The following is a 21,169-nucleotide window of genomic DNA, read 5'->3' as shown; positions in this document are numbered from 1 at the left end:
CCAAAATCAGCAGCGCGGCATAGAATTCGTCCATCGATTCTCCGGGAGCTTGCCGTCTCGTCGCGAGCTGGTAGCGAGCGTAGATTTGGTTAACTGGGCGGACATAGAGACTTTTCAGTGCTGCGAACACCGTCTGGAAATCCTCCGAGTCTTCGATGAGGGAGAAAATCTCCGTGCTCACCCTCGAGTGCAGGACCTGCAGTTTTTGGTCTTCTGAGACCCGGCCGGTGGTCGTTCTGAGGTAGGCCTCGAAGCAAGTCTGCCAGTGCTTGAAGGCTGCTGCCACGTTCACTGCGTGGGGGCTGATCCTCAGGCATTCCGGAATGATCCTGAGCTCCATAGTCCTTTTAGGCACGCTTAATAAATTGTAGCGCACAAAGACTCCGTGAGACGAATAGAGTGAAGTCGATGAGGCTTTATTAAGCGTGTCTGTTCCCCGCAGCTCGATAGTAAACTGGCCTGCGGGGGAAGACTCCGGCTTCTTATACTCCGCCTTCAGGGCGGAGCTAGAGGTCAACGGCCAACCAGGACCCGGGATCTGTCAGCCAATGACATCAGGGCTTCCAGTCCCACATGACCCCCAATACATTCTACCACAAATCTACCCACTGCTCATGTACAATCCTCCAATCGCCCATATACAATCTACCCACTGCCCATGTACAATCTACCCACTGCTCATGTACAATCTACCCACTGCTCATGTACAATCTACCCACTGCTCATGTCCAATCTATCCATTGCTCATGTACAATCTACCCACTGCCGCCCATGTACAATCTACACACTGCTCATGTACAATCTACCCATTGCTCATGTACAATCTATCCACTGCCCATGTACAATCTACCCACTGCTCATGTACAATCTACCCACTGCTCATGTACAATCCTCCCACTGCCCATGTACAATCTACCCACTGCTCATGTACAATCTACCCACTGCTCATGTCCAATCTACCCATTGCTCATGTACAATCTACCCACTGCCCATGTACAATCTACCCACTGCTCATGTACAATCTACCCATTGCTCATGTACAATCCTCCCACTGCCCATGTACAATCTACCCACTGCTCATGTACAATCCTCCCACTGCTCATATACAATCCTCCCACTGCCCATGTACAATCTACCCACTGCCCATGTATAATCCTCCCACTGCCCATGTACAATCTACCCACTGCTCATGTACAATCCTCCCACTGCCCATGTACAATCCTCCCATTGCTCATGTACAATCCTCGCACTGCCCATATACAATCTACCCACTGCCCATGTACAATGTACCCACTGCCCATGTACAATCTACCCATGTACAATCTACCCACTGCCCATGTACTATCCTCCCACTGCTCATGTATAATCCTCCCACTGCCCATATACAATGTACCCACTGCTTATATAAAATCCTCCCACTGCTCATGTACAATCCTCCAATCACCCATATACAATCCTCCCACTGCCCATGTACAATCCTCCCACTGTCCATATACAATCTAACCACTGCTCATGTACAATCTACCCACGGCCCATGTGCAATCCTCCCACTGTCCATGTACAACCTACCCACTGCTCATGTACAATCCTCCCATTGCTCATGTACAATCTACCCACTGCTCATGTACAATCCTCCCATTGCTCATGTACAATCTACCCACTGCACAGATAAAATCCTCCCATTGCTCATGTACAATCCTCCCATTGCCCATGTACAATCTACCCACTGCCCATGTACAATCTACCCACTGCCCATGTACAATCTACCCACTGCTCATGTATAATCCTCCCACTGCTCATGTACAATCTACCCACTGCTCATGTACAATCTACCCACTGCTCATGTACAATCTACCCACTGCCCATGTACAATCTACCCACTGCTCATGTATAATCCTCCCACTGCTCATGTACAACCTACCCACTGCTCATGTACAATCCTCCCATTGCTCATGTACAATCTACCCACTGCTCATGTACAATCCTCCCATTGCTCATGTACAATCTACCCACTGCACAGATAAAATCCTCCCATTGCTCATGTACAATCCTCCCATTGCCCATGTACAATCTACCCACTGCCCATGTACAATCTACCCACTGCCCATGTACAATCTACCCACTGCTCATGTATAATCCTCCCACTGCTCATGTACAATCTACCCACTGCTCATGTACAATCTACCCACTGCTCATGTACAATCTACCCACTGCCCATGTACAATCTACCCACTGCTCATGTATAATCCTTCCGCTGCTCATGTACAATCTACCCACTGCTCATGTACAATCTACCCACTGCCCATGTACAATCCTCCCACTGCCCATTTACAATCTACCCACTGCCCATGTACAATCTACCCACTGCTCATGTACAATCTACCCACTGCCCATTTACAATCTACCCACTGCCCATTTACAATCTACCCACTGCCCATGTACAATCTACCCATTGCTCATGTACAATCTACCCACTGCTCATGTACAATCTACCCACTGCCCATGTACAATCCTCCCATTGCTCATGTACAATCTACCCACTGCCCATGTACAATCTACCCACTGCCCATGTACAATCGTCCCATTGCTCATGTACAATCTACCCACTGCCCATGTATAATCTACCCACTGCTCATGTACAATCCTCCCACTGCCCATGTACAATCTACCCACTGCCCATGTACAATGTACCCACTGCCCATGTACAATCCTCCCACTGCCCATGTACAATCTACCCACTGCCCATGTACAATGTACCCACTGCCCATGTACAATCCTCCCACTGCCCATGTACAATGTACCCACTGCCCATGTACAATCTACCCACTGCCCATGTACAATGTACCCACTGCCCATGTATAATCTACCCACTGCCCATGTACAATCCTCCCACTGCCCATGTACAATCCTCCCACTGCCCATGTACAATCCTCCCACTGCCCATGTACAATCTACCCACTGCTCATGTACAATGTACCCACTGCCCATGTACAATCTACCCACTGCCCATGTACAATGTACCCACTGCCCATGTATAATCTACCCACTGCCCATGTACAATCTACCCACTGCCCATGTACAATCTACCCACTGCTCATGTACAATGTACCCACTGCCCATGTATAATCTACCCACTGCCCATGTACAATGTACCCACTGCCCATGTACAATCTACCCACTGCCCATGTACAATGTACCCACTGCCCATGTATAATCTACCCACTGCCCATGTACAATCCTCCCACTGCCCATGTACAATCCTCCCACTGCCCATGTACAATCCTCCCACTGCCCATGTACAATCTACCCACTGCCCATGTACAATCCTCGCACTGCCCATATACAATCTACCCACTGCCCATGTACAATCTAACCACTGCTCATGTACAATCTACCCACGGCCCATGTGCAATCCTCCCACTGTCCATGTACAACCTACCCACTGCTCATGTACAATCCTCCCATTGCTCATGTACAATCCTCCAATCACCCATATACAATCCTCCCACTGCCCATGTACAATCCTCCCACTGTCCATATACAATCTAACCACTGCTCATGTACAATCTACCCACGGCCCATGTGCAATCCTCCCACTGTCCATGTACAACCTACCCACTGCTCATGTACAATCCTCCCATTGCTCATGTACAATTTACCCACTGCCCATGTACAATTTACCCACTGCCCATGTACAATCCTCCCACTGCTCATGTATAATCCTCCCACTGCTCATGTACAATCTACCCACTGCCCATGTACAATGTACCCACTGCCCATGTACAATCTACCCACTGCCCATGTACAATCTACCCACTGCCCATGTACAATCTACCCACTGCCCATGTACAATCTACCCACTGCCCATGTACAATCCTCCCACTGCCCCTGTACACTGTATCCCATCATAGACCGCACCGATTAATTTCATGTCCTGAGGAAAGTATGTTTAAGAGTTAGTATTGTTTTATGAATTGGGTTTCTGGGCAGTGGACAGGAAGATCTTTGATGTGTGTGGATAATCCAATCCATTTGCCAATTCTTTGGTCTGAACATTTCATTTATAACACAAGTTCATTTTAAATCTGGACAACTCCGACTGCTGTTTGTAAATACAGGAGCTAAACACCATGAAGTGGTGTCTCTGGAGATTACAGCTGTTTGTTTAACAGTAAAGTCCCTCAGTGGCTCGACACTAATATCTGACGTGGGAAATAAAAAGGAAAAACGCAATAAAATTTTGAGGGTTTTGCTCTTCTGCTGAGGTTAGTGTGGTCGAAATAACAGGATTCAGTTCCTGTGAGAGGTGCTAACTCCGTCGCAACCTGACTCAGCAGGAAGGACAATGTTCCCTCTCTCATCCTCTATTCCCACAGCCTCCCTTCCCACCGCCTTCCATCCCAAAGCCTCCCCTTCAACACTCCTTCGCTCCCTCCCTCAGTCCCTCTCACCTGTTCGCACTCTTCCTCTCCCTCCAGCATCCCCCTAATCTCCTCCTCCCCCCCCCCCCCCCCCCCACAACCACCCCTCTCACACTCCTTCACCCCCTCAGCCTCTCACACTCCTCTTCCGCCTCAGACACCCTCCCTTCTTCAAGAGGCAGTATTCACACCACTAGCCCAGTTGGCCACTGTTACCTGCCTGGGCGTCAATGAGATGGAACCAAGTTATACTGTTGGCTCCGCACTGGTGTGGTTCTCTGGCCACAGGGAGTGCTGAGTCTGTTTAGCTAAGCCTACACCGCTGAGAAACAAAGACATTCATCGTGCCCATGGGATCTTGCTGTGTACGAAATGACAATCCTATTTGATTCCATAACAATAGTCGCCCTCCAGCAAAGTAATTAATTATACCTGAAGTGACTCATTGCTCGAGATAGAACTTCATGATTAGGTAACAACTCTATTATCTATAGAATCCCTACAATGCAGAAGGAGGTCATTTGGCCCAACAAGGCTGCATCGACCCTCCAACAGAGCAGCCTACCTAGGCCCGCTCCCCCTCCCCTATCCTTCTAACCCCAGTTAACCAGCACATCTTTGGACACTGTGGGGCAATTTTAGCATGGCCAATCCACCTAACCTCCACATCTTTGGACTGTGGGAGCAAACCGGAGCACTCGGAGGAAACCCACGCTGATGTGGAGAGAAAGCGCAAACTCCACACAGGCAGTCACCCAAGGCATGAAGTGAACCCGGGTCCCTGGCTCCATGAGGCAGTAGTGCTAACCACCGTGCTACCTTGCCGTCCCTCATCATTGTATCATGTGACTATCAGGATGGTAGAAGCCAAACTACATAAATCTAGATTTTTTGTTTGGCCGAGCAATTCCTGTGGGTCTATTTCCTGCGTCCTTACTTTCTGCTTAAAATCTCAACATTAAACAGGAGCTGGACAAAATACTCATAGGGCTAACCCACCTTCAGAATGATCTCTAAAGCGACACGCTACCAGATGACTATAATCGAGGTTGATACACCCGGTGCCAGAACTAAGGGAGTGCGCACTGTTGGAGAGATACCGCTGTACAGATGAAATGTGAAACTGAGGTTCCGTCTTGTGAATGTAGATTATCCTGTGGAACTATCGAAAAAGATCAGTGAGGCTATCCCCAATGCCCAGGCCAACACTTATTAATCAAATCAACTTCACAAAAACAGATTATCCCTTCATTTACCACATTCCTGTTTGTGGGAGCTTGCTGTGCACATATCGGCTGCCACATTACCTAAACTACAACAGCCACTTCACATCAGAAAGTAGCTTGTTGACCGAAAAGTACTTTTCGGAAATACTGAGATGTGAAAGGTGATATCTTAATGCACGTTTTTCTTTCTTAAATAGTACATTATATCTGTGAGAAACAGTGGTGTGTAAGCAGCCATTTTAGTCCGCAGAATCCCGACAGTGCAGAAGGAGGCCATTCGGCCCATCAAGTCTGCACCGACCCTCTGAAAGAGTACCCTACCTAGGCCAAATCTGCCGCCCTATCCTGCAACCCAGTTAAACTGCACATCTTTGGACACGTTGAGGCAATTTGGCATGGCCAAACCACCTAACCTGCACATCTTCGGACACTTTTTCACCTCATCAAGACTCCCAAATAGTAATGAGGAGAATTGCCAGGGGTAACGGTAAAGTGGCCATAGTCCCGGATGACCATAGGTTGCTTTCCCCTTTGAGGGGGAGAGCTGACTGGTGGTGATTTAACCTCAGGATCACCACACCTCAGGCAGGGGGCAAGCTTCAGAAGACGGAGCCTTTGCGAATAATCTCAGTCGGTACGGAAATTGAACCCGCGTTGATGGCCTCGTTCTGCATCATGAACCAGCTGTCCAGCCAAGTGAGCTAAACTGGCCCCCAGGTCAGGTGTACAGTTAAGGAATGAATATTGAGCAGGAAATCCTGTCTGTGGCCGATTTCTAACCATCATAACTTTGAAATGGAAAGTGTTGCTGTAGTTCTCAATAAGGTAACAGTCCAGGTATATTTGAGTGTTTTGGGAAGAGAGCAATACCTGCAGATTTTGGAAGTTTGTCGATTTCTGTTGCTTCACAAAGGATGGAAGATCAATCAAACTCTCGCATAATCGAAGTGTCGAAAGAGCCTGAAATATGTTGGTGCGCTTTTCAAAAACCTCTGTTTAAATGTTCTCACAAAAGCATCACTCGCCCACATTTCCTGGAATCGTGCCACACTCAAATAAAACACATGTTGGGCATCAATTGGACAGGCCTCAACTGGGGGAAGACCACACACTGCTGTTTAAAATCCTGATCTCCAAGACACCAAAAACGTTTTGTTTTCTCCAAAACTCTCAACTCATATTTAACAATTTGGCAGGGGCGAGATTGGAAATCATTAATAAACAGTTATGCAACATTTGACTTCCACACACAAAGAAAAAAAACAAGTCCTGAATGCCAAAATTCCCAAGCTTCCCAAACCATTTCCAAATTCACAGCATCCAACCTCTAAACAAAGTGCTTATTCTTCTATCAGGACTAAATTCTATTCACAGAAACAATTCCCACCGGGGTTTTCTTCTATCACTTGGACACAGTTCCAGATGTTTGTTTTGTCCTTTCCTGGTTCCTTTGTTTTCCTCCATTACCTCTCTCGTACCTCCCCTTACCTCAAAGTTGCTGAGAGATGACCACGCTTGCACCAGAACCTGAGCTATTCCTTGAGCAAATGGAGTTGCACCCATGATGCTCAATCTAGGCATAGCAACGGCCAACTCAATGAGGGCAAACACACTTGGAACTCAATCAAGCCAGTGATACAACAACTCCTTAATTGCTGGTTCTGGAGCCAGGCATTGGCCACACAACAGTTACTTTTCTCTATCAAGGATACTCATAGAATGTACAGTGCAGAAGGAGGCCATTCAGCCCATCGAGTCTGCATCGGCTCTTGGAAAGAGCACCCTACCCAAGCTCACACCACCCTATCCCCATAACCCAGTAACCCCACTCAAACAACACTAAGGGCAATTTTGGACACTAAGGGCAAGTTAGCATGGCCAATCCACCTAACCTGCACATCTTTGGACTGTGGGAGGAAACCGGAGCACCCGGAGGAAACCCACGCACACACGGGGAGAACCTGCAGACTCCGCACAGACAGCGACCCAAGCCGGGAATCGAACCTGGGACCCTGGAGCTGTGAAGCAATTGCGCTAACCACTGTGCTGCCGTGTTGCCCTCCCAGTCTCCTCCCCTCCACTTCTTGTAAACTCCTCCCCCCAGCATCGGTTCCTTCCCCCAACTTTTCATCCCGGTTAGGCTCACCGAAACCTGTTCTACCAGACTCCGGTGGCCTTTAACACACAACCCCAGCGTACACACTCAATACTTTCTAATTAATCGTCATAGAATAGAACCACAGAAACACAGGACAGTAGAGTGCAGAAGGAGGCCATTCAGCCCATCAGACAGAGAGTTCCAAATCAGCCCATCAGCTCCCTCACCGAGCAATCCAGTCAGTCCCACTCTTTCCCCACATCACTGCGATCTTTCCTCATTTAAAAAAAATATATTTTTATTCTCCTTTTTCACATTTTCTTCAAAGTTTACACCCCACCAACAAACAGTAAACGGTAACGAATACAATATCAATCCCCCTACCAACAACAACAATCCCATCCTCCCACCAACCCCCAAACAACGGTCCGCATGACAATATAAGCATCAAATAAAACGAAACCTCCCAAGAAAAAAAAAGGAATCAGGAATCGCTCCTGGTCACGATTAACATATATAGTCCACCCCCAATATTCAAAGCCGTCCAATCCCCGAAAGTGTACTGTGAAAGACACCCATGATTTGTAGACCCCCCCCTCCACTTCTTGTAAACTCCTCCCCCCAGCATTGGTTCCTTCCCCCAACTTTTAACCCCGGTTAGACTCATCGAAACCTGTTCTACCAGACTCCGAAGGCCACAGCGCCTCCCCCCACCTCACTCCCGTTCACTGGCCGGCTGAAACCAACCAGCGTGGAGGCCCCCGCCCGGGTCTCCTTCCCCCCTGCCTGGTCCCAGGGAGGCAAAGAAATCCCCTTTAACACACAACCCCAGCGTACACACCCAAGCGCCAAAGAACCATCATTGCAAATGAAAATCCCAACTCTTCCCTTGTCCAAATATACAGCGTCGACTCATTTAGTACATACACCAACACGCAGTGAAGAAATAAAGTTCCATGAGGCTACATAAGTACAAGAACAAACCTCAGTCCCATTTCTCAATTCTGCCACAGTCCTTCTGCCTTCGCAAACCCCTCCGCCGCCACAAAATAAAAGTTGTTGGATTTGTAGGTCACCCTCAACTTAACTGGATACACTATGCCGCACTGCACCTTGTTGATGTACAGTGCCTTATTCACCCGGCCAAAGGCCGCCCGCCTCCTCGCCAACTCCACCGTGAAGTCCTGGTATATACGTATACCAGCTCCAGCCCACTGCACCACCCGCTTCTGCTTTGCCCAACACAGGACCTTCTCCTTCACGCTATACCTACGGAAACACAGTCACTACTCTTGGTGGCTCATTCGCCTTTGGTTTAGGCCTCCACGACCAATGAGCCCGATCCAGTTCGTACCGCGAGGGATCGTCCCCCTCCCCCAATAGCTTCACCAACATCGTGGCAAAATACTCAGTCGGCCTCGGGCCTTCCACCCCTTCGGGCAGCCCCACGATCTCAGATTCTGCTGCCTGGATCGGTTTTCCAGGTCTTCCATTTTGGCTCGCAGACACTTGTTGGTCTCTATCACCCTCCACAGCTCCTTCCCCATCGAGATGAGTTGATCACTGTGCTGCGATAATGCCTCTTCCACTTCCTGCTGTGTCTCGCCTTGCTCCTGCACCTCCGCCGCTGCGGTTGATACCGCCGCCCTCACTGGGGCAATCGCCTCCTCCACCAGCACTTTCAATACCGCCCCCATCTCCCTCTTTATCGCTTCCATGTGCTTTGTGAACTGTTTCTCAAGTTCCACAGCCATCACCTTGGTCATTCCTTCTGCCGTGAGCAATGCGGCCTCCCCCCCGTGCCCCAGCCTCCGCTTTCCTTACAGTTCCCGCGCCGACTTTTCCACTCACCGGTGGTCTTTCCTTAGCCCCCATTTTCACGGCCGTTTTTTTTGAAAGCTTGGACATTTCTCCCCACTGTGTCCTCCTGCAACCTTTTCAGCATCCGTTGCCCCTGGGACCGGGCATTAAAACCCCGAAAATTCTGTTCCCGAGCGGGAGCCCTCCAGCGTGCGGCTGCCTCCCGCCCGCCGTCACCGGGAGTTCTCGATCTCTCCTCATTTTAGGAGGTATTTATTCAACAATGGCGAACCGTCCGAACGATCTTTCACAGTGTTCAGAAAAGGTTCATACCGACAAAAAAGAAAGACGGTAGAAAGGGGAAAAATCGACCGTGGATATCTAAGGAGGTGAGGGAGAGTATCAAATTGAAGGAAAAAACATACAAAGTGGCAAAAATTAGTGGGAGACTAGAGGACTGGGAAGTCTTTAGGGGACAACAGAAAGCTACTAAAAAAGCTATAAAGAAGAGTAAGGTAGACTATGAAAGTAAACTGGCTCAGAACATAAAAGCAGATAGTAAAAGCTTCTACAAATATATAAGACAAAAAAGAGTGGCTAAGGTAAATATTGGTCCTTTGGAAGATGAGAAGGGAGATTTAATAATAGGAGACGGGGAAATGGCTGAGGAGCTGAACAGGTTTTTTGGGTCAGTCTTCACAGTGGAAGACACAAATAACATGCTAGTGACTGATGGAGATAAAGATATGATAGGTGAGGACCTTGAGATGATTGTAATCACTAAGGAGGCAGTATTGGGCAAGCTAATGGGGCTAAAGGTAGACAAGTCTCCTGGCCCTGATGGGATGCATCCCAGAGTGTTAAAAGAGATGGCTAGGGAAATTGTAAACGCACTAGTGATAATTTATCAAAAATCACTAGACTCTGGGGTGGTCCCAGAGGATTGGAAAGTAGCAAACGTGACACCACTGTTTAAAAAAGGAGGTAGGTAGAAAGCAGGCAATTATAGGCCGGTAAGCTTAACATCGGTTGTAGGGAAAATGCTGGAATCTATCATTAAGGAGGAAATAGCGGGGCACCTGGAAGGAAATTGTCCCATTGGGCAGACGCAGCATGGGTTCATAAAGGGTAGGTCGTGTCTGACTAATTTGGTAGAATTTTTTGAGGACGTTACCAGTGCAGTAGATAACGGGGAGCCAATGGATGTGGTATATCTGGATTTCCAGAAAGCTTTTGACAAGGTGCCACACAAAAGGTTGCTGCATAAACTAAAGATGCATGGCATTGAGGGTAAAGTGGGAGCATGGGTAGAGGATTGGTTAACTAACAGAAAGCAGAGAGTGGGGATAAATGGGTGTTTCTCTGGTTGGCAACCTGTAACTAGTGGGGTCCCTCAAGGATCAGTGTTGGGCCCGCAGTTGTTCACAATTTACATAGATGATTTGGAGTTGGGGACCAAGTGCAATGTGTCAAAGTTTGCAGACGACACTAAATGAGTGGTAAAGCAAAAAGTGCAGAGGATACCGGAAGTCTGCAGAAGGATTTGGATAGGTTAGGTGAATGGGCTAGGGTCTGGCAGATGGAATTCAATGTTGCCAAGTGTGAGGCTATCCATTTTGGGAGGAATAACAGCAGAATGGATTATTATTTAAATGGTAAGATGTTAAAATATGCTGCTATGGAGAGGGACCTGGGTGTGCTGGTGCACGAGTCGCAAAAAGTTGGTGTGCAGGTGCAACAGGTGATTAAGAAGGCTAATCGAGTTTTGTCTTTCGTTGCTAGAGGGATGGAGTTCAAGACTAGGGAGGTTATGCTGCAATTGTATAAGGTGTTGGTGAGGCCACATCTGGAGTATTGTGTTCAGTTTTGGTCTCCTTACCTGAGAAAGGACATATTGGCACTGGAGGGAGTGCAGAGGAGATTCACTAGGTTGATCTCAGAGTTGAGGGGATTAGATTATGACGAGAGGTTGAATAGACTGGGACTGTACTCATTGGAGTTTAGAAGGATGCTGGGGGATCTTATTGAAACATATAAAATTATGAAGGGAATAGATAGGATAGATGCGGGCAGGTTGTTTCCACTGGTCGGGGAAAGCAGAACTAGGGGGCATAGCCTCAAAATAAGGGGAGGTAGATTTAGGACGGAGTGTAGGAGGAACTTCTTCACCCAAAGGGTTGTGAATCTCTGGAATTCCTTGCCCAGTGAAGCAGTTGAGGCTCCTTCTTTAAACATTTTTAAGAAAAAGATAGATACCTTTCTAAAGAATAAAGGGATTCGGGGATATGGTGTACGGGCCGGAGAGTGGAGCTGAGTCCACAAAGATCAGCCATGATCTCATTAAATGGCGGAGCAGGCTCGAGGGGGCAGATGGCCTACTCCTGTTCCTAGTTCTTATGTTCTAATTCAATTTTAAAGACTATTGCTTCTACCACCCTATCAGGCAGAGAATTCCAAATCCAAACCACCCATCACACAAAAAGGTTTGTCCTCAAATTGCCAATTTTGCCAATCACCTTAAATCAGTGTCCTTCAGTCTTTGGAAGCAGATTCTTTATTTAGTTGATCTAACTCCTTCATGACTTTAATCCAGCCTATTAAATCTCCTCTTGGCTTTTTCTGCTCGAAAGGAGCTTCACTGGTCTATCCAAGCAACTCTAATTCCTCATCCCGGGAAACACTTCAGTAAATTTCCTTTGTATCCTCCTCGAAAGACTTCATTGTGCTCAGGGTTTGGCACAATTATCTATCTGAGGTTGAGCTGGTGTTTTATATCTAATTTCTTGACATCTGTACTCTCTGGGTGGGACTTTCCGGCCCTTTCAGTGGTGGGTTTCGTCGCAGGTGGGACGGAAGAATTTGGAAAGCAGCCAAAAGTCAATTTTGGCCGTTCTCCAATTTTTCCCGTATTCTCACTCTTCCTACGAAGCTATACCACCTCAGATTTTTCTGCATGAACTTCAATCGGCCGTGAATCCGTCCATTCCACAAGCCAGTCTATGCCCTCTTTGAATCTATTACTGTCTTCCTCACAGTTTGCCAAACTCCCAAGTTTGGTGTCATCTACAAATTTTGAAATTGTGGCCTGTATCCCCAGGTCCAAAGTATGAATATGTGTCAGCAACAATGGTTCTCGCGATGAATCCTGAGGGCCATCACTGTAGGGTTTCTTTAGGGTTTTGGCCACGGTTAGTATCATGACCGGTACAGGCTTGGAGGGCCGAAGGGCCTGTTCCTGTGCTGTATTGTTCTTTGGTCTCTTTGTACACTGTACACTGTAAATAGAATAAATGGAGTCTATGGATACCTCCCTCCTGACTCAAAAACAGCTTTTCACCAGAACTCTGGCCGGTGTTTTACAACCTTTCCTACCAGCGGAATCTTCATGTCCCGTTGACAGTGAACCCCCGCCCCGGGTTTCCTGGCAGTGGGAGTGCATACAACAGAAACCCCGTGGATAGCGGCAGGACTAGATGACCGCGCCGCCAGTCAATGGCGGGACACCGCAAAACACACCGTTGGGGGGTGGGGGGGGGGGGGCGCGTGGAACCCACATCCTCTCTGTTTTGTATTCCTCGGCCAATGTATCCATGCTACTCCTGCCCCCCCCCCTCTTTTTTCATCCCATGGTTTCAATTTTGCTCACAAGCCTATAATGTAGTACGTTGTCGAACATCTTTCGAAAGTCCATCGACACAACGTCAACTTCACTGTCCTCATCAACCTCCTCCGTTACCTCATCAATAAGCTTTGTCAAGTCAGCCATTGGAAATGGGACCTGGAGCTGGTGTAGGCCTTTCAATCCTTCAAGCCTGCGCCATCTTCAATAAGAGCATTGCTGATCTGGTTGTACTTTCTCATGTGCCTCCCCCAAATAAACCTCGACTCACTTGTCCATCAAAAACCTGCCTCACTCTGTCTTGAATAATCTCAATAAGCCAGCCACACTGCTTTCTGGGAAGAAAATTCCACAGACTAATAACCCTTTGAGAGAAAGAATTTCTCCTCATCTCTTGTCTTAAACAATAGACCTCTTATTCTTAAACTGTGTCCTCTGGTTCTAGTCTCCCCTCAAGTGGAAACATCTTCCCAGCATCTACCCTGTCAAATCCACTCAGGACCTGATATGTTTCACTGAGATCACCTCTCATTCTTCTAAACTCCACTGGGTATACGCCCAGCCTGCTCAACCTTTCTTCGTCCCTTGTCCCAGGGATGGGTCGCGTGAAATTTCTCTGCAACGCTTCGAACTCAATTGCACCTTGTTTCAAATAAGAAGACAGAAGCTGTACACTGTATTCCGGACATTGCCGGAATTCTCTGTTCCCACCGGCGACACATCAAGAAACAAAGAACAAAGAAACGTACAGCACAGGAACAGGCCCTTCGGCCCTCCAAGCCTGCGCCAACCATGCTGCCCGACTAAACTAAAATAGATCACTCCTCCTGATTGTTATTTTGATTCCTAACAGTTTTTTCCCTTTAAAAAAAAATAAATTTAGAGACCCAATTATTTTTTCCAATTTAGCGTGGCCAATCCACCTACCCTGCACATCTTTGGATTGTGGGAGACCCACGCTGACGCAGGGAGAATGTGCAAACTCCACATGGACAGTGACTGGGGCCGGGATCGAAGCCGGGTCCTTGGCGCTATGAGGCAGCAGTGCTAACCACTGCGCCACTGTGCTGCCCATTGGTTTCCCAGTGGCTTCAATGGGAAATCCCTATGGCAAGCGGCGGCAGTAGAGAATCCCGCCGGCAGTGAACGGTGCACTGGGGGAGCGGAGAATCCAGCCCATAGTCCCTCCAAGGCCTCGTACAGCTACAGTGAAGGAGGTGAGGTCAGTGACAATCTTAGAAATAAAATCACAGAAAAGGAGAATTCTGGGCCAGCAGATACAGGCTTTGATTGGGTACTTTTGTGAAATTCTGCTGTAAATGGTATAAACAGGGCTAGCAGCCTAACCGACACTAATCAGATTAGAATGGGGTTTCGAACAAATAATTTTTTCACTATCCTTAGAAATTTAACAACTGACATCATAAACTTTTCAAAATATCTGTTAGCCCCGCAACTTCCATAACTGCAAAGGGGGGGGGGATATTTGCTTGGTGATTGGTGCAATTCCTGTGAAGTAATTCAAAGAGAAACTCCACAAAACGTCAATGAAGCAATGTCACTTTCCCAATGTCATTTCTCTTTTCCGTGGGGCCGGCTTCTCGGGGCTGTTTTGCCCTGGGAGGCAATAACCAATAGTCACCTTTGTTGACTGTGTAAAATGTTTTCTCGGCAGTGTCAATCAAGTTCTTAGTGCCCGCAGCACAGAATAGTCCCTTCATCTGTGCCAAAATTGGAATTGTCATGAACAAAGCCAAAAGCTAATTACTTTTCAGAAGGTGGCGACCTTCTTGAACCACTGCACACCATGTGGTGTAGGTACACCCACAGTGCTGTTAGAGAGGGGGTGCCAGGATTTTGACCCAGCGACAGTGACGGGACGACCAATATATTTTCCAGTCAGGGTGGTGGGTGATTTGGAGGGGTATGGGCAGGTGGTGGTGGTCCATGTAGCTGTTGCCCTTAATCGTCTAGATGGTAGAGGCCGTGGGTTTGGAAGGTGCTGTCTCAGGATTCTTGGCGAGTTGCTGCAGTGCATATTGTAGATGGTACACACTGTTCGGCAGTGGTAGCGGGAGTGACTGTTGAAGGTGATGGATGGGATGCCGATAAGTGCATTGTCCTGGATGGATTGAGCTTCTGGAGTGTTGTTGGAGCTGCACTCATCCAGGCAAGCGGAGATGACTAAATCACACTTGTGCCTTGTAGATGGTGGACAGGCTTTGGGGAGTCAGGAGGTGAGTCAGCAACAGACAGCACTGTCATAGTTGAGTGATACAGCACCAGACGACGGCTATTCGGCCCCATGGTGTCTGTGCTGGCGGGCTCGATTTCAAACATATGGTTAAGGGCAAACTTTGCTGCCCCTGGCCTAGGAGTGCTGGATGGCGTTGCCTTTTGCTAGCACCGGCATCATTCACCTCGATCCGTAAAATATAGAGAACTGAAGATGAGGTGAGGTGGTATTAGAAAATGAGAGCTGCGAATGTCAAAAAGTAACTCGAATTTCAAAAATAGACAGACAGATTGATCAGAATTTGCTATTTTTAATTTTAAAAGTATCTAGGCAAGGTGTTTTTATTTCACGATATTGCACAGATGAAATTGAAGTGCTGAAGTTACAGATAGTAAGCCTTGCAGCAGATGCAATGTTTTATCTTATTGAGTGTGGGTGACACATGTTGCCCACACTGGCCCAGCAGCAACATCTGTGTGAACATTGCATAGTAAAGATTGGATAAATATTTGAAGTGGAGTGGTTATAGGAGAGGGAGAGAGGGAGGGTAGTGAGATTAAGCTTGTACTGTTTCAGCTCTCTTTCTGTGACCCACTGGAAAAACTGACGGATGCGTGAAATGCAATCCCAAAATAGTAATAATCCTGAAATCTGAACGGGTACAAATAAAATGCGACTCATGTCAGGAACAGGCGGACAGACCTTAGGAAGGATAGGAAGGCTTTAGCGAGGGTGAAGAAGAGATTTACTATATTGGTTCCAAGGGACCAGAATTATGTAGTGGCTGGAGAAGATAGGCTTGTCTCCTTAGAGCAGGGAAGGCAAAGATATTTGATAAAAGGTGTTTAAAACCGTGCAGGGTCCAGGTAGAGTGAGTAAAGAGAAACTGGCTCCAGCAGCTGAAGAGTTAACCAGATAGCACAACCTTTTAAGGTGATTGGCAGAGGACACGAGGAAAAAAACTTTTTACGCTGCAAAGATTCACCAATTAGTTGAATATTCGAAGAAGGAAAAGCTTGCACGATTCAGGGAAAAGAGTGGGGTCGGAGGGTGGTGTGTGGTGTGTGGCGATTAACTGGATTGCTCTTCGGAGGATCTAGTGCCAGCCCAATGGGCAGAATGGCCTGTTGTGCTGTGCTATCCCGTCACCAACATTAACTGATTGGCCTGAAACTGCCAGATTTACCCTTTCTCTGAATGAGGATGAAACATTTACACTCTTCATATCCCCTCCACTGCCCTCCCCCCCACCCCACCTGCCAGCCTTGTAGCACTGACCCGCTCGTTGTAGCAGTGGCATCTTTGCAAGATTCTGAAGCCAGTATCACTCTAGTGATGGGGTCGATGCCTCAGATATACCCTGCTCACGCTGTTTACAAGATTGATACTCTGCAAGGATGACCTTAAAGGGTATAAGAGGTAAGACATCTAGAGCACAATGATGACTGTTTAGTTAGGAACAGGATAAGACTTTATGTAACCGCACAGCCAGAATCATTCTCTGGGTTCTACAGCAGGGCAAAGCAAGACGTTCGCAAAGAATATAGAAACCACACAATCTGACCTCAGCGATCAGAAAGGTCCCAGTTTCAAACAGCTCATCATTCTCAGTTAGCAGTCACGATGTTATGGGCTTTTACCAGGAGGGGGCAGCAGTAGATGGAAAAGGAGGCAGAATATGGGGAGGGAGGAGGAAGTTGAGGAGGAGCTGGAGGAGACGGAGAGGAGGAGGACAAGGACATGGAGGAGGTTGAGTAGATTAAGAGTAAGAAGGTAGGAGGACCATACTGACTGGAATCATGACCTCGGGATGTTGAGCTGGATTTTGATGTTCCCCATCCAACAGATTAATTCAAATTCAGATCCAAACTCTAGTTATTATTCATCAATACATTGTAAACCTCATCCAGATCACATACAACGTTCAATGTGCTAGCTCATTCAGATCTCCCAGTGTCTACTCAAAACAAGCTCGTCCGTAACTCATTTCCATCCGTAAACTGAGAATGAGAATTCTATTGAAACATTTTTTTTCCTTGCAATTTAAATCAGGGTCTGGCTCCAGCCTTGGCCAAGGGAAAGATCAGGAGCTGGATTCTCCGTCAGCGGGATTCTCCGTTTCGCCAGCAGCGCACCAATGGGCCGGGTTTTCCGGCGGCGTGGATCCTCTGTATTGCTGGCAGCGCGCTCACGCCTGCAGATTTCCCGACAGCGTGGGGTGCCCACAATGGGAAACCCCATTGGCCAGCCGCCGGGACGGAGAACCCGCTGCCGACCGGGGCGCGGCGCACCGGAAAACGGGAGCGGCGGGACAGAGAATCCCACCCCAGATTATTCCCCCCTTTTCGGGGTATGTTTGTGGAGGGGATTATTTTTTTTTAATGGAAAGAATTTGCTGGGAGCAGAGACCATTTAAGACACTCAGTGACCTGGGCCATTCATCACTGTGTTGTGTAGGAGGGACCAGATTGGGAAGACTACATAGAGGCAGTGGTCTAATGGTATTGTCACTGGACTAGTTAGTAATCCAGGGACCCAGGCTCATCCTCGGGGGACCCAGGTTCAAATCCCACCAGGGCAGATAGTGAAATTTGAATTCAATAAAAAGTTTAATGATGACCATGAAGCCAGTATGGAATGTCATAAAAACCCCTCAGGTTCACTGACGCCATTTAGAGAAGGAAATCTGCCGACCTTCCCTGGTCTGGCCAACATGTAATAATCTTTATTGTTGTCACAAGAAGGCTGACATTGACACTGCAATGAAGTTACGGTGAAAAGCCCCTAGTCGCCACACTCCAGCGCCTGTTTGGGTACACAGAGGAAGAATTCAGAATGTCCAATTCACCTAACAAGCACATCTTTCGCGACTTGTGGGAGGAAACCGGAGCACCCGGACGAAACCCACGCAGACACGGGGAGAACGTGCAGACTCCGCACAGGCAGTGACCCAAACAGCAAATGTGGTCCCTTTGTTCAAAAAGGGGAGCAGAGACAACCCCGGCAACTATAGACCGGTGAGCCTCACGTTTGTAGTGGGTAAAGTCTTGGAGGGGATTATAAGAGACAAGATTTATAATCATCTAGATAGGAATAATATGATCAGGGATAGTCAGCATGGCTTTGTGAAGGGTAGGTCATGCCTCACAAACCTTATTGAGTTCTTTGAGAAGGTGACTGAACAGGTAGATGAGGGTAGAGCAGTTGATGTGGTGTATATGGATTTCAGCAAAGCGTTTGATAAGGTTCCCCACGGTAGGCTATTGCAGAAAATACGGAGACTGGGGATTGAGGGTGATTTAGAGATGTGGATCAGAAATTGGCTAGCTGAAAGAAGACAGAGGGTGGTGGTTGATGGGAAATGTTCAGAATGGAGTACAGTCACAAGTGGAGTACCACAAGGATCTGTTCTGGGGCCGTTGCTGTTTGTCATTTTTATCAATGACCTAGAGGAAGGCGCAGAAGGGTGGGTGAGTAAATTTGCAGACGATACTAAAGTCGGTGGTGTTGTCGATAGTGTGGAAGGATGTAGCAGGTTACAGAGGGATATAGATAAGCTGCAGAGCTGGGCTGAGAGGTGGCAAATGGAGTTTAATGTAGAGAAGTGTGAGGTGATTCACTTTGGAAGGAATAACAGGAATGCGGAATATTTGGCTAATGGTAAAGTTCTTGAAAGTGTGGATGAGCAGAGGGATCTAGGTGTCCATGTACATAGATGCCTGAAAGTTGCCACCCAGGTTGATAGGGTTGTGAAGAAGGCCTATGGAGTGTTGGCCTTTATTGGTAGAGGGATTGAGTTCCGGAGTCGGGAGGTCATGTTGCAGCTGTACAGAACTCTGGTACGGCCGCATTTGGAGTATTGCGTACAGTTCTGGTCACCGCATTATAGGAAGGATGTGGAGGCTTTGGAGCGGGTGCAGAGGAGATTTACCAGGATGTTGCCTGGTATGGAGGGAAAATCTTATGAGGAAAGGCTGATGGACTTGAGGTTGTTTTCGTTGGAGAGAAGAAGGTTAAGAGGAGACTTAATAGAGGCATACAAAATGATCAGGGGGTTGGATAGGGTGGACAGTGAGAGCCTTCTCCCTCGAATGGAAATGGCTGGCACGAGGGGACATAACTTTAAACTGAGGGGTAATAGATATAGGACAGAGGTCAGAGGTAGGTTCTTTACGCAAAGAGTAGTGAGGCCGTGGAATGCCCTACCTGCTACAGTAGTGAACTCGCCAACATTGAGGGCATTTAAAAGTTTATTGGATAAATATATGGATGATAATGGCATAGTGTAGGTTAGATGGCTTTTGTTTCGGTGCAACATCGTGGGCCGAAGGGCCTGTACTGCGCTGTATCGTTCTATGTTCTATGAACCGGGAATCGAACGCGGGACCCTGACGCTGTGAAGCAGTAGTGGTAACCATGTGACTCCAGGCCCACAGCAATGTGGTGGACCCTGAAGTGGCCTAGCAAAGCCACTCAGCTCAAGGGCAATTAGGGATGGGCAATAAGCCAGCGACGTCCACATTCCCCGAAAAAAAATCCACCCCTAATATTATTCTGTTATAGATCCCACTGGATCGGTCCAAGTGTCATTAAATAGAAGCTTCCATCTATTACAAATAATAAGTATAAATGAAGAATTTGCTCCAAATCGTTGCAGGCGGAATGTACAGAGTTAAATAAATTAATATAAAGTGGTTGAGAGAAATGAGGATTCCTTTGCCATCAGCCTCCAATCTCCCTTACAACGAATAGGTTTTCTTTAAAAACAAACGAGAGGCGAGTTAAATTCTACCCTCTTCCCAGCCGCCAGTAACATTTTCACTGAACACGTTAATTGTAATAAACAAAAAACAAAAAGCAGTCTCAGGGTGAACAGATTTTATCCGCGAGATGTACAATGAAACAGGAACAACTCTCCCCTCAACTCAACACAAGGTTACAAGTTAACTCGGGCACTACCTGCTATTGCAGGGTACCCCCAGCAGAATCCGCCCCCGTCCAAAACAAAAAATCACTGCAGCAAAAGTTTAACACGCACCCTCCAAATGTGCTTCGGTAAAATCAGTATCCCATTCTGGGTGTGTGAACATTTTTCCAATTCTAGGTATCTGGAGATAGAGATAATTGCTAAACGCCCTGAGCAATCTCCAAAGGTTACAGTCAAAAGTAGAACCCTTCGCAATCCAACTCTCAGGGGCAACTTCCCTTCAACCCACTGACAATCTGGAGACACCGGCTGACTCAACCTTCACAACAACTTTTAAAAAGCAAACAAAAAAATCGTCAGGTTTATTCTCCATCTGGAGGAGACACTGCAGAACAGAATGTTAACCGGCTCCTACCTGATTTACAAACAGCTCCAATCCATATGCAGAGAGAAAAGGTAAAAGCTTTCTTCATTTCTAGATCTCCAGTTCCTGGAGTGATTGGATTCTCCGATTGAAGAAATAAAAATGGTTTAATTTCTTCTCCCCTCTCTCTCTCTCTCTCTCTCCCACACACACACACACGCACACACGTGTGTGTAGTTCAGAACCGTGAATGAGGGAAAAGCAGAGATCCGCCGAGCAGCCCCCGGACACAAACGGAACAAGGTTGATGTGGAAACTACAAGGAAATTGATTGAAGGAAATGTACGCCACGATTAGCATCAAGCGACATGCGTTTCCTTTCTGCAAACCTCTCGCCACTTCCACTAACCCACAGGGGAAGGGGGACGACGACGACTATTCTCCCCCCTCAAACTTTATTCTGACCAAAACGCTCCAG

General features: G+C 47.5%; 1 protein-coding gene across 1 annotated transcript in view; it reads right to left on the bottom strand.

Moving 5' to 3' along the window:
• The window catches only part of flt4 (fms related receptor tyrosine kinase 4), a 620,139-nt gene extending 599,205 nt beyond the window's left edge, over nt 1–20,934 (bottom strand). The window contains exon 1 of the mRNA XM_072512680.1: nt 20,743–20,934. Within this exon, the coding sequence (XP_072368781.1) occupies nt 20,743–20,800 (58 nt within the window). The 5' untranslated portion in view covers nt 20,801–20,934. The remainder of the gene's footprint in view (nt 1–20,742) is intronic.
• Nucleotides 20,935–21,169: the final 235 nt, after the last annotated feature.

Source organism: Scyliorhinus torazame, chromosome 7 (genome assembly GCF_047496885.1).
Source record: "Scyliorhinus torazame isolate Kashiwa2021f chromosome 7, sScyTor2.1, whole genome shotgun sequence".
NCBI lineage: Eukaryota > Metazoa > Chordata > Chondrichthyes > Carcharhiniformes > Scyliorhinidae > Scyliorhinus > Scyliorhinus torazame.
The sequence above is the reverse complement of the archived record's forward strand: the minus strand, read 5'-3'. Positions and strand labels throughout refer to the sequence as shown.